At 39.1% G+C, this 14,080-nt stretch overlaps 1 protein-coding gene across 2 annotated transcripts in view; it reads right to left on the reverse strand.

Annotated features, from left to right (window-relative positions):
- CTR9 (CTR9 homolog, Paf1/RNA polymerase II complex component) overlaps positions 1–14,080 on the reverse strand; it is a 28,408-nt gene continuing 14,328 nt past the window's right edge. The window contains exons 13-25 of one of the 2 annotated variants that reach the window (XM_005578612.4): positions 13,194–13,282; positions 11,695–11,880; positions 11,529–11,616; positions 11,199–11,347; positions 9,396–9,512; positions 9,090–9,235; positions 8,103–8,174; positions 7,070–7,205; positions 6,451–6,597; positions 5,550–5,707; positions 4,409–4,505; positions 4,084–4,196; positions 1–1,060 (exon numbers count right to left, since the gene is read on the reverse strand). In XM_005578612.4, the coding sequence (XP_005578669.1) occupies positions 634–1,060; positions 4,084–4,196; positions 4,409–4,505; positions 5,550–5,707; positions 6,451–6,597; positions 7,070–7,205; positions 8,103–8,174; positions 9,090–9,235; positions 9,396–9,512; positions 11,199–11,347; positions 11,529–11,616; positions 11,695–11,880; positions 13,194–13,282 (1,925 nt within the window). In that variant the 3' untranslated portion in view covers positions 1–633. Of the gene's footprint in view, positions 1,061–4,083; positions 4,197–4,408; positions 4,506–4,551; positions 4,686–5,549; positions 5,708–6,450; positions 6,598–7,069; positions 7,206–8,102; positions 8,175–9,089; positions 9,236–9,395; positions 9,513–11,198; positions 11,348–11,528; positions 11,617–11,694; positions 11,881–13,193; positions 13,283–14,080 lie in introns of those variants that run through there. The other variant, XM_045371487.3, reaches the window with a different exon arrangement.

The following is a 14,080-nucleotide window of genomic DNA, read 5'->3' on the forward strand; positions in this document are numbered from 1 at the left end:
AAAGTTGGTAAAAGAATTTATTACGTGGCTTAGGTAGGTTTTTGCATTCTACTAACAGAAAAGCATTTTCCACACCTTATTCAACCTAACAAATTATATATTTGTGATTTTATCTACATCGCTGCAGTATTACACTATTGAAAACCTTCCTTTCAAATGTACTTTGGTGCAATTATACAGTAGATATCTCTGCCTTCAGAAAATAAAATATTCTCAATCTAAACTCAAAACGGAATAAAGACATCAATACCAAGTTTGTGCACCACTTGGTAAAAGATTGCAATAAAAATCAAAAGAGTATGCTGCTTAACATATAAAGATGAGCCATCTGCCACAGTTTCAGTCAAACCTTTGTAGGAATGATTTAGCATCTGGGTTTATTTTTACTGCAGTTTTCACATATGATAGGTGGAATTGTACCACAAAGAATAGTCTCATTTGCACAAGAGACTCAAATATTGGACTCTAGCACAGGAAATGTCTCTTGGGGCTTAGTAATATACAAACTGATAGAAAAGAAAATTGCCTTAAGAAAAATTTCACAATTGACTAAACATCTGAAACATTTTTATCACAGCTTTCATATATTAAAAAAGTCTCCTCCAGAGATGAAGCTTATTGATGAAATAAAACCTAGTCACTATCATCTGACCCATGTTCTGAGCCTCTATCTGAGGCCTCATTGTTGGATCCCTCTGGTTCCGATTCATTTCCAGAGCCTTGGCCAGAACCCTCATTATCAGATCCTCTCTCTGATTCGTGGTCTGATTCGGCACTTGGAGAAGCTGGGCGAGAGTCGTTCTCAGAAACTCCTGAGCGGCTTCTCCCTGACTGCACAGATTCATTGTCAGACTGCTCAGAACCAGAGGGCCTTCTCTTTCTGGATGGCTGGTCACTGTCTGAGTCCTGATCTGACCGCTGTCTTCGTGGCCTCCGGGGACTGCCGGCCTCGCTGCCAGACTTGTTCTGGTTCTCATCAGAATCACTCTCTGATGAGGCACGTTTCTTTCGCTGTTCGTCCTCGTCTGAGTCACTGTTGCTGTTGCTGTTCCTGGGATGTCTGGCAAAGATGATCATTGGTTAGAAGCTGAGGATTCTGGCTAACTGGGGCCTTGATGAGCAGAGAATGTACTTTTAAAACATAAGGGCATTTAATATTCTATTTCTTGACCTAAGTAGTGGTTACACAGGTATCATTTTGTGATACTTGTTTTGTGTACTATTCTGTAAATGTGATATATTTCACAATTCAAAAAGGTTTAAAAAGGAAAAAAAGATAAGGCACTTTAGCCATAAGTCAAAATATAAACCGGGAGGGTGATTCACTGGGCACTTTTAATCAGAATGAAGCATTTCCCAATTTCATATATAAAATTATGAAAAGGAAGGGATACATTTGTTTATCTTTGTAAGCAAATTAACAGCAACAAAGGTGAAATCCAGGATCTCAACTGGCTTGAAGACTTTGAAGAATTAACCCTTTTCCAAAGGCAGAAAAGGGTTTCAAAGGACATTTCCCTGTCCTATTGCCATCGGTGCTAATAGGTACCTGAAGAGTGAGGTCATTATTCCTGTCCTAAGATTTGCTACTGCACTAGGTCCCCTCCACCATGACCAGACTTGCTCAAGATAGGGAACTGGGGCTAAAGGGGCCCTTTGGTTTATTTGCCTTTGCTCCCAAGCTCTCCCCTCTACTTCTCAGTTGATATGTGAAGGAAAGGGGAAGTCATGCTTATGCTTAGAATGGTGGCAGCACCCTCAGAGTCTTGGTCTCCTGGAGGCTCTGAGGAAAGAACATTCCCTTAACCACTGTGACCGCTCCTTTGGAGCAGACACACTTCTCTGGCACCTTCCTTAGTTCTGGTTTTCATGACAGATATTCCAATAAAGGAATACTGAATCCCAGAGTTCGGTCTAGGAACGGTGAGGGAGGTGAAATATATTACTCTCTTTCTGTATACATATTAAAGACCTGTGGGTCTTCCCTGGGATCCAATTCACTCCATTCCATCTCACCAAATAAGCAAACACACTTTATGATGGTCAGGACAAAGCTTAATTGATGCAAGTGGCTCAAACAAACTTGGCCTTGACCTCAGGTACAGATTTGGAAGCCACTCAGCATCTCACAATGGACCTTTCTGCCAACACATTTAACAGTGCTCAGTCTTTGAAAACCATGTATTTCATTACACTGATCATGCACGTCTCTAAACAGACCTGGATAACACCATGGGGACAAGGGCTAAACAGTGCTTTACAGAAAAACAATCCAGATGTGTCAGCCGGTGCCTTCAGAGAAAAAGGGAACTGCAGATCTTTTTTGTTTTTGTTTATTTTGTTTTTATAAAATTTCTGTAGTGATGGAGTCTCACTGTGTTGCCCAGGCTAGTCTCAAACTTCTGGCCTCAAGTGATCATCCTGCCTCAGTCTCCCAAAGTGCTGGGATTATAGGCGTGAGCCACCTCACCTGGCCAGAACTGCAAATCTGGTTCTTTATAGATTACCACCATATGAGTCCAATCTCCACCAGAAGCCTTAGCCTCCTCAACATGCTAACCTCTGCCTCAGGAATCCCAATTCTTCTAAGACTCAACTCAAACACCCTTTCTTTTAGAAAAAAAACATCTCTTACAACTCCTACCATCACCCAAACTCAAGACTAGGTATGGCTCCTGGAGAGCAATAATGCAAATTTACACGATAACATTAATCCAACTATAATGTGGGTTTTTTGTTGTTGTTGTTGTTTTTGACAAGTCTCACTCTGTCGCCCAGACTGGAGTGCAGTGGTGCCATCACGGCTTACTTCAACCTCTGCCTCCTGGTTTCAAGCGATTCTTGTCCCTCAGCCTCCCTAGCAGCTGGGATTACAGGAACACACCACCATGCCTGGTTAACTTTTGTATTTTTAGTAGGGATGGGGTTTCGCCATGTTGGCCAGGCTGGTCTCAAACTCCTGGCCTCAAGTGATCCACCTACCTTGGCCTCTCAAAGTGCTGGGATTACAGGTGTGAGCCACTGCACCCAGTCTACAACATGGTTTTGGTTTATCTGTTCTTCTCCACTGCCTCTGAAGCAGAAATTCCTTGGAGAATTTATGGGCCTATCTTTTCTCTCTGTATTACCAGCACTTATACTATCTCACACACTGGATGTTCAAATGTCTGTTGAATGAATAAATGAAAACAATGGCTACAGAAGAACACAGTGTAGTACAGTATTAAGAGACCTGGTTGAGAAATCCAAATGGGGGACAACTTGAGCTTGAGGGGCAAGTTTAGGACAAATGATTTTATGCTTCACTGGGTGGGCCACGAACTAAAGAAGAGCCTCGCGGAAGGAGTCTAGGATAAGTCCTCCACGGAGCAGGTACTGTTGACTTACCACTGCACAACAGGGGAGGAAACAGTCAAGAAATAGGCTCTCTCTCAACACGGAGAAACCCTGTCTCTACTGAAAATACAAAATTAGCCGGGTGTGGTGGCGCACGCCTGTAATCCCAGCTACTCGGGAGGCTGAGGCAGAAGAATCGCTTGGACCCAGGAGGTGGAGGTTGTGGTGAGCCAAGATCGTGCCATTGCACTCCAGCCTGGGCAACGAGAGCAAAATTCCATCTCAAAAATAAATAAATAAATAAACAAATAAATAAAAAGAAATAGCCTATCTCCATATGACCAGGACTTGGCTACCTGTAACACTTTTAGTATGTCAACAGTAGGGCAGCAAAATGATACATTTCATTTAGAAGGGTGTCATCTAGGAAATTTCAGCTAATATCTATGAAGAAATGAGATTTCAAAAAAGGTTTTCTTCTTTGAGAGAAAAGATGTAGTAGGACAAAATGACAAGTTAAACTTTCTTCCAGCTCTCAGATTCTAAGAAGCTGCGGAGAAGACATTTCGGCACAGCAACACTCCCAGTTATCTATTTCCTCCAATTTTCAAGTCTGTCCCCACCCCTCTTATTATTTGTAAATAAAAAAAAAGAAAAGTATATTTTTCTAGTATAGACAGGCAGATTAGTAATCACTTTTGATTTATCTACATCATGAGAAGAATTTACAAAGAGAAAATATCCTACCCTTCATCAGCAATTTTAAGTTTATCTTCATCCGAAGAGTCATCACTTGATGAAATTATGGCTTTGGATTTTATTTTTCCCTTCATTGATGGAGGCAGACGTTCTGGCTTGGGCTAAAGAATGTCAAACATAATAGATTTGTCAAGACGCTTACATTAGGCCATCTTGTTAAATTGGGTTTGCATTACAATGATACAATCAAACAGCCACTGATGAACTTTGAAAACAAGCATTCGTGCTTGAGAAAGCTGCAAGGAAAGAATGTATTCTAGTGCAATCTTTCATGTCTACTAGGGGACAGAAAAACACAGTACTATAAACTTACAGCCTTTTTCTTCTCTGCTCTTGGTGGACGTCGTTTTTTCTGTTTGGGGCCATTTTCTGTTTCATCATCATCAGATCCTTCTTCTCCCTTCGGAAGTCTTAAATAGTGAACACCAAAAGAGTTTGTCAAGAGCCTACCTATAAAGTTCCAGACTACTTTGCCATTAAATTATTATTCATTCTGAATCCTCTTCCATATGGGTGCTGTCCTCAATCATACTGTACACTCCTCAAGGGCAGAAGATATAACTTACTCTTGCTGCACGTGGCTCAGAAATCTGTAAAATGATGTATTTATGCAATGTCTGCTGATTAATTTAGTCACTGCTGGGGTCTCATTAATTTGCATTTGAATCTTGCACTTGGTGGAGTGATAGAGAACATGAGAAAAGACACAGGCTCCAGACTTCAACATCTTTCCCCTCCTCTTCCTTCTTTCCCAACTACTGATTCCAGGCCTGCTACTAATATCCTCACCACAGCTTCAATTTCACAAGTCTGTGTCTTAATGAATTATCAGGTTCTTTCCCAAATACAGTCGGCCAAGGGTTGGGAAGGGCAGTCTAGGGGTAAGATAGCTGAATGGAGGTTCCTGGACTCCAGGATAGCACAATAAGAGAAGGACAAATTAGCTTAGGAGGCACCTCCACATAAGAAATGGGTAGGGCATCCTTGATCTTAACAGCAGAGAACACTGAGCGGTTTTAAAGGTGCTTTCACACACATTCACATCTTATGCATTGAGCAAAAACCATGAAGTAGGCATTGCTGTTACCAACGACAGAGAGGAAACTGAAGCTTAGTGATTTTTCCAACATTGCACATGCACAGTTAGTGTGGACACAATCCAGGTCTTATTCTAAATCACAAGTTTTCCAATAAATATTTAGAGACACAAGAAAGGCAATTATGACTAACTTGTAGCTCTTAGAAGGAAAGCTGTGGAGATGTATGGAAATCCCAGGTACTCAGTGGATTTTGTACTGGGGTCTATCTTAGGATTAAAGTAGGAAGTGGGGGCACAAAAAGCTTCACTGTTTGGATCAAGTGTTCATAAATTCTAAACATCAAAAGATTCAGAAGGTAAAAGGTCTTTCACCACTTTTACGAGGTTACTTAAAACACATTAATGATGACATTACCTTCTCCTCTTTTTCTTCTTTCTCTCACCACCCTCCTCATCTTCACCTTCTTGTTCACTGCCACTACCCTTTCTTCTCTTCTTCTTTTTGGATATAGGTAGGTCATCATCAGTGTCATCATTGACAAATTCATCAAACTCTCCTCCCTTCTTAGAACGCTAAAATCCAAACAAGCCTACAGTTAGTTATTTCGTGGTTGGTGGAATGTGGTTAGAATGCTAAGGTACAGAAAGGGGCCATATCCTATCAGTCATTTGACAATGAAGGATTTTTTTTTTTTTTTTTTTTGAGATGAAGTCTCACTCTTTTGCCCAGGTGGGAGTGCAGTGGGGCAATCTCGGTTCACTGCAACCTCTGCCTCTTGGGTTCAAGTGATTCTTGTGCCTCAGCCTCCCGAGTAGCTGGGACTACAGGCATGCATCACTATACCTGGCTAATTTCTGTACTTTTTAGTAGAGATATGGACCACGTTGGTCAAGCTGGTCTCAAACTCTTAACCTCAAGTGATCTGCCCACCTCGGCCTCCCAAAGTGCTAGGATTACATGCATGAGTCACGGTGTCTGGCCCGAATGATCTTTTACTAAGTCACGTGGAAAAGGTTCTTGGCTAGGCCCATATTTTAAAGACTTCTAATTGAGATAAAAGTCTCAACCGGTTAAAACTTTGCAAAAATCAACTATTTAAAAGACAACTACAAGGTAAAATATACTTAGCTAACCTTGGAATGCATTGCTAAATACTGGATACCATTGAAATCATTCTCTGTGTTGGAAGACTGTCTCTTAACAAAAGAGGAAGTCAAAACTAGTAAGTACAGAAGGAATTTAACCAATTATCCTTATTTCTCAAAGCCAAAGACAGAGACTGAGGTCACTCGTGCTAGCAGGAATTATATCTTACCCGTCCACCACCACCACCTCTTTTCTTCTCTTTTGTTGCTTCAGTCTCACCAGTAAACATAAGAATATTTTTGGTCTTCTCCACATACTGGGCCCGCTGTTCCAAAAGTTTCTTTTGCTCTTCCTTTTCTCTGAGACGTTTCTCTTCCTATGAGGAAAATTGGTAGAAAAGAAACACCACTGAAAATTTTCTTATGATGAAAAATTAATGGCTACCATCCTAAGTAGAAGACTTCTTTTTTTTTTTTTTTTTTGAGATGGAGTCTCACTCTGTTGCCTGGACTGGAGTACAGTGGTGCAATCTCGGCTCACAGCAACCTTGGCCTCCTAGGTTCAAGTGATTCTTCTGCCTCAGTTTCCCAAGTAGCTGGGATTACAGATGTGTGCCACCACTCCTGGCGAATTTTTGTATTTTTAGTAGAGACAGGGTTTCACTATGTTGGCCAGGCTAGTGTTGAACTCCCGACCTCAAGTGAGCTGCCCTCCACCCACCTCAGCCTCCCAAAGTGTTGTGATTAGAGGCGTCAGCCACCACACCTGGCAGAGGACTTTTTTTTTAAACATACAAAGTGTATGCATGCACACAATTAATTCCAGTATAACTGGAAAATACAAGATACCTGTTCTTTAAGAAGTTTCTGCCTTAACAGTTCCTTTTCTTGCTCTTGCTTGGCCCGCAACTCCCGCTCTTCTTCATCTTGTTTGCGTGCCCGGGCCACATGGTACTGGGCCTGGCTCAGTAAGTCAGAACACTGCCTAGAACATTTCAGGTTTAGAGAAACATGACTGCAACTACTATATTGAAAAACTCAGCACATCTATTTTCCTTACACAAATTAAAAAATCTGAAGCAGGACCATTAGCTGATCTATGTGAAGTCTTTTTTCTTTAAATGTTTTTTTCTTTTTTTTTTTTGAGACGGAGTTTTGCTCTTGTTGCCCAGGCTAGAGTGCAATGGTGCCATCTTGGCTCACCGCAACCTCTGCCTCCCGGGTTCAAGCGATTCTCCTACCTCAGCCTCCTGAGTAGCTGGAATTACAGGTGTACACCACCACGCCTGGCTAATATTGTATTTTTAGTAGAGACGGGGTTTCTCCATGTTGGTCATGCTGACCTCGAACTCCTGACCTCAGGTGATCTGCCCACCTCGGCCTCCCAAAGTGCTGGGATTACAGGTGTGAGCCACTGCACCCAGTCAAAAAAAATAATTTACTTTTGCATTACACATCCCACACTATACCAATGTATGAAGTCTTAATTAGCAAAATTAACTTAGTTTATTATAAGCCAATACTGCCAACTATGTTAAGTTTCCAAACTATAAATGTCCTCTGAAAGCACAGCTAAAAAGATTTCCAACATTATCTTTCCATATAACTCAGAGTCGTGAATTTTATCTTGACTAGGCTGACACAGCTGACATAAGTAAAATAGAAAAGTATTTCCCCCACAACTCAAGTACTTGTTCTAAGGCAATTTGCCCAGTTCCCTCAAGGGAAAAAATCCTGGTAAAGATTACAAAGTCCCCAAGAGAAGTGTGAAAGACCGACCTGTGGAAGGTCAGGAACCTCTGTTCCCTACTGTGTCACTTTCCCAGCCCATGCAAATATCACTGCCTCACCCAAAGTCACCTTCCATAAATAGTAACATTACCTGGCTTCTGTAGCAGCAAGGGCCAAATCAAATCTCATTTTATCTCCCACTTTACTCAAATAACTGAAGTATCTAAATGAAATGAAAAAATACTTTACTTTAAAAAAAAGAGATTGTAATGAAATAAAGCCCTTAAAAAATTTAATCTGTTCTACAAAATCTGAGAATAGGTTTGCATATTAACTGATTTACACAAATTTATGCCACTCATTACATTTAATAGACACGTTCATCAAGATGGTCTAAGTTATATTTAATATTATCAGTAAATTCACAAATAACCACAAATCAATTCAAGCAACGACAATTTACTAAACATGAAATTTACTAAATATGTCAGGACGGAGGTTAGGGGGCTCAGGCCATGAAAGCACTTATAATTTACCAGGCAAGGCAAGAATTGTTAAACAAGAATACAAATAAAGTTGGACAAAACCTGAATAGATGACAGGTTTTAATTTCACCACACACTGAATCACCATATAAATACTATATGGTTAAATAAATTTTGAGCTGAACTGAATAAAACTATTAAGCATTATTTAAGAGGCAAAACCTGAATCCTAGTTCAATGAAAATCAACATCCCATTAAAAGACACATTGGTGTAAAATGGAAAACCAACGTTAAGTGTCTAAAAAATTTCACATGTGTAAAATGCTGGGTCACATTACTGTCAGATTAATGAAAAATCTATGGCAAGTTTGCAAAGCTAGCCAGTCAGTCCTACAGGTTGAGCTACAAGATCCAAATCTGGCAGGATCCTGACTATAGTCTGGCACCACCTGGTGGCAGCAGCTGTCTGCTTTGGCTTAACTATTGCTGGAATGATTCTAATAGACCACCTTTAGAAGTAAGTGATTTTCAGCAGCTTGAGACAAATGGCTTTAAACAAACAAAGTATTTCAGACAAAATCGGGAGCATTCATGATGGTATGGTCACAGACCAAACAAAGCATTTAATAGGTTGTTTCTACAAAATCTTTACCTATGTGCAAGCTCCAGTTCTTTCACAGCATTAAGTACTTCCTTCAGATTACTTTTTTCATCTTTCAGGACAGAGGTAGCTAATCTTTGTAGGACCAAGGCCACATTAAACATAAGAACTGTATCACTGGGTGCCACATGTCTAGCCTGTGAATAAAAAATAAATATTTCATATGGTCAAGTGACATGAAAAGGATTTTAGACAGCAGGGTATTATTAAGTAGTAGGTATGTGAATATGCATAACAAAAAATTAAAAAATACAATGTAGCACAGAAATGGATGGGAATAATAGCTCTCCTTTTTACCTTTAGCAAAGTCTGTTTGCATTCCTGTAACTTGCCACACTTGAAGAGGGCCCGTGCCAAATAGAGCACAACTTCAGTGTTTTGGTGCTTATAGAACTTTCTGAGGCAGTTTTCATACTACAAAAAAGGAAAAAAGTTAATTAAAACACAACAAAGAATAAATGACATTTTCATTTTGTAGCAAAATGGCACTGCAATTTTAAAGCTCTGTAAAAAGGTATTTTACCCTTTGAATGGTTAATTCCAAAGAATAACTTGGGGAATGATTTTTGACATTCATCAGGATACATTTTGATAACATAAAAATCTGACCATTAGAAAAACTAGATGCTTGAAATGATTTCTTTCCATTTGAAATGTGGACCAACACTGAAAGAAGGGAAAGCCTTTTTCATATTTTTAGCAATACTATCTAGAATCAGCTTATTGACCACTGACTAGAAATCATATACCTGTGTCCTTTGGGTTTTACTGTCTATACCTTTCTTAACAATTGGCAGAACATACCTACTGGCAATGAGTACAAGGAGTCTTACAGTTCTGATTGTTAACTTCTTGGTAAAACCAATACAATACTAGTGTTATTTGTGACATGAACATAGTACTTTTTGACCATGTAATACCTCTTGTCATAGGTAAGACCTTTTTCATGAAAAATGGTTAAGACAGGTTTTTCCTGAATATCCCTAGTAATTTGCATTTATAAAAGGCAACATTATCATTCAGCAGATCAGGAAGGCCAACCTCACAAACCACAGCCTCTGAAGCTACCATATACAATCTGGGTTCTGTGAGTTTCTGTGATTATCGACTTTCCAGTACTCTGAATACTGATAATAACCCACCCATTTTAGAAAAAGGTAAACCACTTCTCAGAGCCTGGATTGCTCTTTTCTTCTACTTTTTGTAAGCTTTTCCTTTCTGACCATAATATATCCCAGAGAGCTGAAGATCTTTTTTACTTTTTAATGTTATGGATGCTGAGTATGACTTTTATTTCAAACTCAAGCACTCAACAAATGTAAGCATAAAAAAAATCCTACAGTCATTAAATCTTATCCCTGTTTTCTTCTTTCTTTTTTTTTCCCGAGACAGAGTCTTGCTTTGTCACCCAGGCTGGAGTGCAGTGGTGCGATCTCGGCTTACTGCAACCTCCGCCTCCCTGGTTCAAGCAATTCTCCTGCTTCAGTCTCCCCAGTAGCTGGGATTACAGGCACGTGCTACCATGCCCAGCTATTTTTGTATTTTTAGTAGACAGGATTTCACCAAGTTGGCCAGGCTGGTCTTGAACTCCTGACCTCATCATCCATCCACGTCGACCACCTCGACCTCCCAAAGTGCTGGGATTACAGGTGTAAGCCACCATGCCCGGCCCGTTTTCTTTTAAATAAGTCATTTAACCTTTCTGAAACTCACAGTTCAGTTTCAGAAACTGAATACACAAATGAATATTAAATCCTACTACTTAACTGGGTATTACTAATATGCTAGGCATGCTAGTGCCAAGTAGTTTTCATACTGGATCCTCACACAATTCTATGACGTTAGGGTACAATTATCTCCATTTTATAGATAGGAAAACTGGCTCAGAAGGGATGTCCTTTGCCTGAGGCATGTAATTAATGGTGGAACCAGGACTTCCATCTCTGTCTGGATACCAAAGCCTGGCCTTAGCATTATATAATTATAAATCTCTAAATAGACACAGTATCACAAGAGATAGCATGCAGGCCAGAATGGCTAAGAAAATATCTGCTCAACAACGAACAAGATATAAAAATATCTTGAAAGAGAAGCTATTACCATCTGAACAGCGCTGATGTACTGCTTTTGCTCCACATAGATGTGTGCTAAGTTCAACCATACATCACTAATATCTGCTGTTGCTTCTCTTACTTGGGCAAATACATCACGAGCTTCACGAAAATATCCTTTGTGGGCCAAAACAGCTCCTAAAGATATAAAAAGGTTCACACTTAAGAATTTTCTAGTTGGAGCCAGAAAAACAACTAAAAATTATATTTTAAAACAACTACATTCATCACATTTTAAGAAAAATTCTGATTTACAAACATTCCTCTGAAAGTATTCATTTAAGACAAATTGTTATAGGTACTCAAGTTTTATAATCACCTATGCCATTGGCAGCATACAGATTCTTTGCATCATTTCTGAGTACTTGTTTGTAGATGGCCAAAGCACGATCTTGATGACGCTTTTCCTATAGAAACAAGCACTCTTAAGATTCAAACAAGAAAGTAGAGTATCAGTTTTGTTTAAAAGGACAAAAAGAGATTACCTTTTCTCGATCTCGGGTGGGCTGATGTAAAGTTTGGAGCCACACGTTGCCAAGGGCTAGCATAGAATAGGTGTCACTCTGTGTGGATGGCTGTTTTAATATCCTCTCAAACTTCTTCTGTCCGGGACCCCATTCTTGTTTTGCCAAATGAAGATTGCCAATCAAAGACCAAGCATCTGGATGATCCTGAAACATACATATATGAAGAAGGAAAATCTGCAGTTTAGTTTGAGATAGATCAATCATCTTCCCACAACAGTTGATTACTGAAGAGGTTTACAAGCTATATTATGACAGTGGTTTTCTTTCTTTTGTTTCTTTTTTTTTTTTTGCATGGCAATCCAAATTTATTGAACTACTGATGCTAAGTTATACAAAATTGTACCACTTTAATTAAGGCTTTCAGTTTACATTTGGCCACCTCAAAGTAGTTGTAACATTAGGTTGGTCAATTTAAATACTGTGGCTCCCTGTTGGATAGACACACAATCTTTACATCCAAACATTAATGCATACAAAGCAACAAGGCATTGTTAAATAAAACAGCAATACTTACTGCAAATTAGGCCTTGTGACCAATTACATAAGATTAAAATTACTTCCCCACATTCACATCCATAGTACTCGTCCACCATTTAAAATCTCAACCAAAACATTACACATGTGAAACCATCACTAACAGGCAAAAATACTAAACCTGTATATTTGGTATTGCAAATACACTTATGCATGAGCAAGCAAGGGATTCACAATGAGAATCTACAGCTGCAGAAGCCTGAAAATGATTTACAAAAATTGTTAAATCATTAAAAAATTGTTTGAAAATACACACTTCTTGTTGTAGACCCCCACATAACAGTGGTTTTCAAACTGAGAGTTGATACCCATTAGTGAGTTGTAAAATCAATTTAGTTAGTATTCAGTTATCTGCATAGTAAATGCAACAGAATGGAATAAAGTAAAAATATCAGTGTGTCGTCCATTGGCAAAAGCAAATAATGATTTGTGAAACTTTCATTTCAGTTGTTTGTCTACATACACATTTGTGTGTACTAGGCTATGATGTGAAATCTATTTCTTTTTGTGGGCCCTCAAAACGTTTAGATGACCTCTATGGTTCCATCCAAAATCCTAAGATACTATGATCCTATAAAGTTCTCTCATATGGTACTAACTAAACTGAAAGTGAAGTAAACTAGAGTAAACACAGGAGCCAGGTCACATTTGTTGAAGTGGAGTGAAGGGACAGGATGGGGGAAGGGAAGAAAGAACAAGGAAGACAATAGGAAAGATTTATATAAAAAACATGGTCCCTGTTTATAACATGATTAATAATGCAACCTAATACATTCTTTAGTATCTAACGAGTGAATGAAAACAAAACAAAACAAAAAGATGGCAAAACCAGGAAGATGTAGCCATTAAAAGGAAAAACTGATTTATGGGGAAGGAAAAGTGAAAATAATTATTTCTCAAACCTAAGAGTTAATATTACCAACCTGATTAATCTGAAGAGCTTCCTTAAACCAATCTGAAGCCTCATAAAAGTTTCCTTTGTCTCTAGCCATGGCTCCTAGGCGCAAATAGCCTGAAAACATATTTAAAAGATTTTATATCCCAAATATTAGCTATAAAGTATCATAATTTTAAAGTCGTACTTTTGAAACAAATTTTTTTCATTAATACAGCCATACAAGAAACATAAAAGTCCCAAAGGTCAATAATCAATCATCAATCCAACAAGTTAAAGAATAATTTTGTCACCAACTAGACTTACTGTCTGAAATCTAAGACTTACCTCTGCCACTCCACTCCCAATTCTAGGTCCCTGGTCTAAGTCCTTATCTCAAGCTAAGTTATTTAAAAAGCTTGGAACTGGCCCATTTCTAATTTCTCTCCAATGCACACCATTGTCAGTTACCTTTTTAAAAAAAAAGCTGCTTGTAATATGGCAAAATAGTGAAAGTCTGATGAATAGGTATTACTACTTAGAAGACCTGGGCTCTAACTGGGGTTCTTCCATTAAATAACAGTGAAGTGCTACACAAATGTAAGTTGTTGTTTTCTCTAGGAAATGTCACTTCTCTAAAGAAACCAATAATGGTTCACTACTGCCTATCAAATCAATTCAAATTCAGTCTGGCATTCAACTGAAATCTTGCTTATTTTAAATCACTTTTGCATCCATAACAGCATGACAGGCACTAAGTTAATAGCTCCCGATATGCCGGGCATGGTGGCTCACGCCTGTAATCCCAGCACTTTGGGAGGCCATGGTGGACAGATCACCTGAGGTCAGGAGTTCCAGACCAGCCTGACCAATGTGGCAAAACCCCATCTCTACTAAAAATACAAAAATTAGTTGGGCGTGGTGGTAGGCCCCTGT

Source organism: Macaca fascicularis, chromosome 14, assembly GCF_037993035.2.
Source record: "Macaca fascicularis isolate 582-1 chromosome 14, T2T-MFA8v1.1".
Classification (NCBI taxonomy): Eukaryota; Metazoa; Chordata; class Mammalia; order Primates; family Cercopithecidae; genus Macaca; species Macaca fascicularis.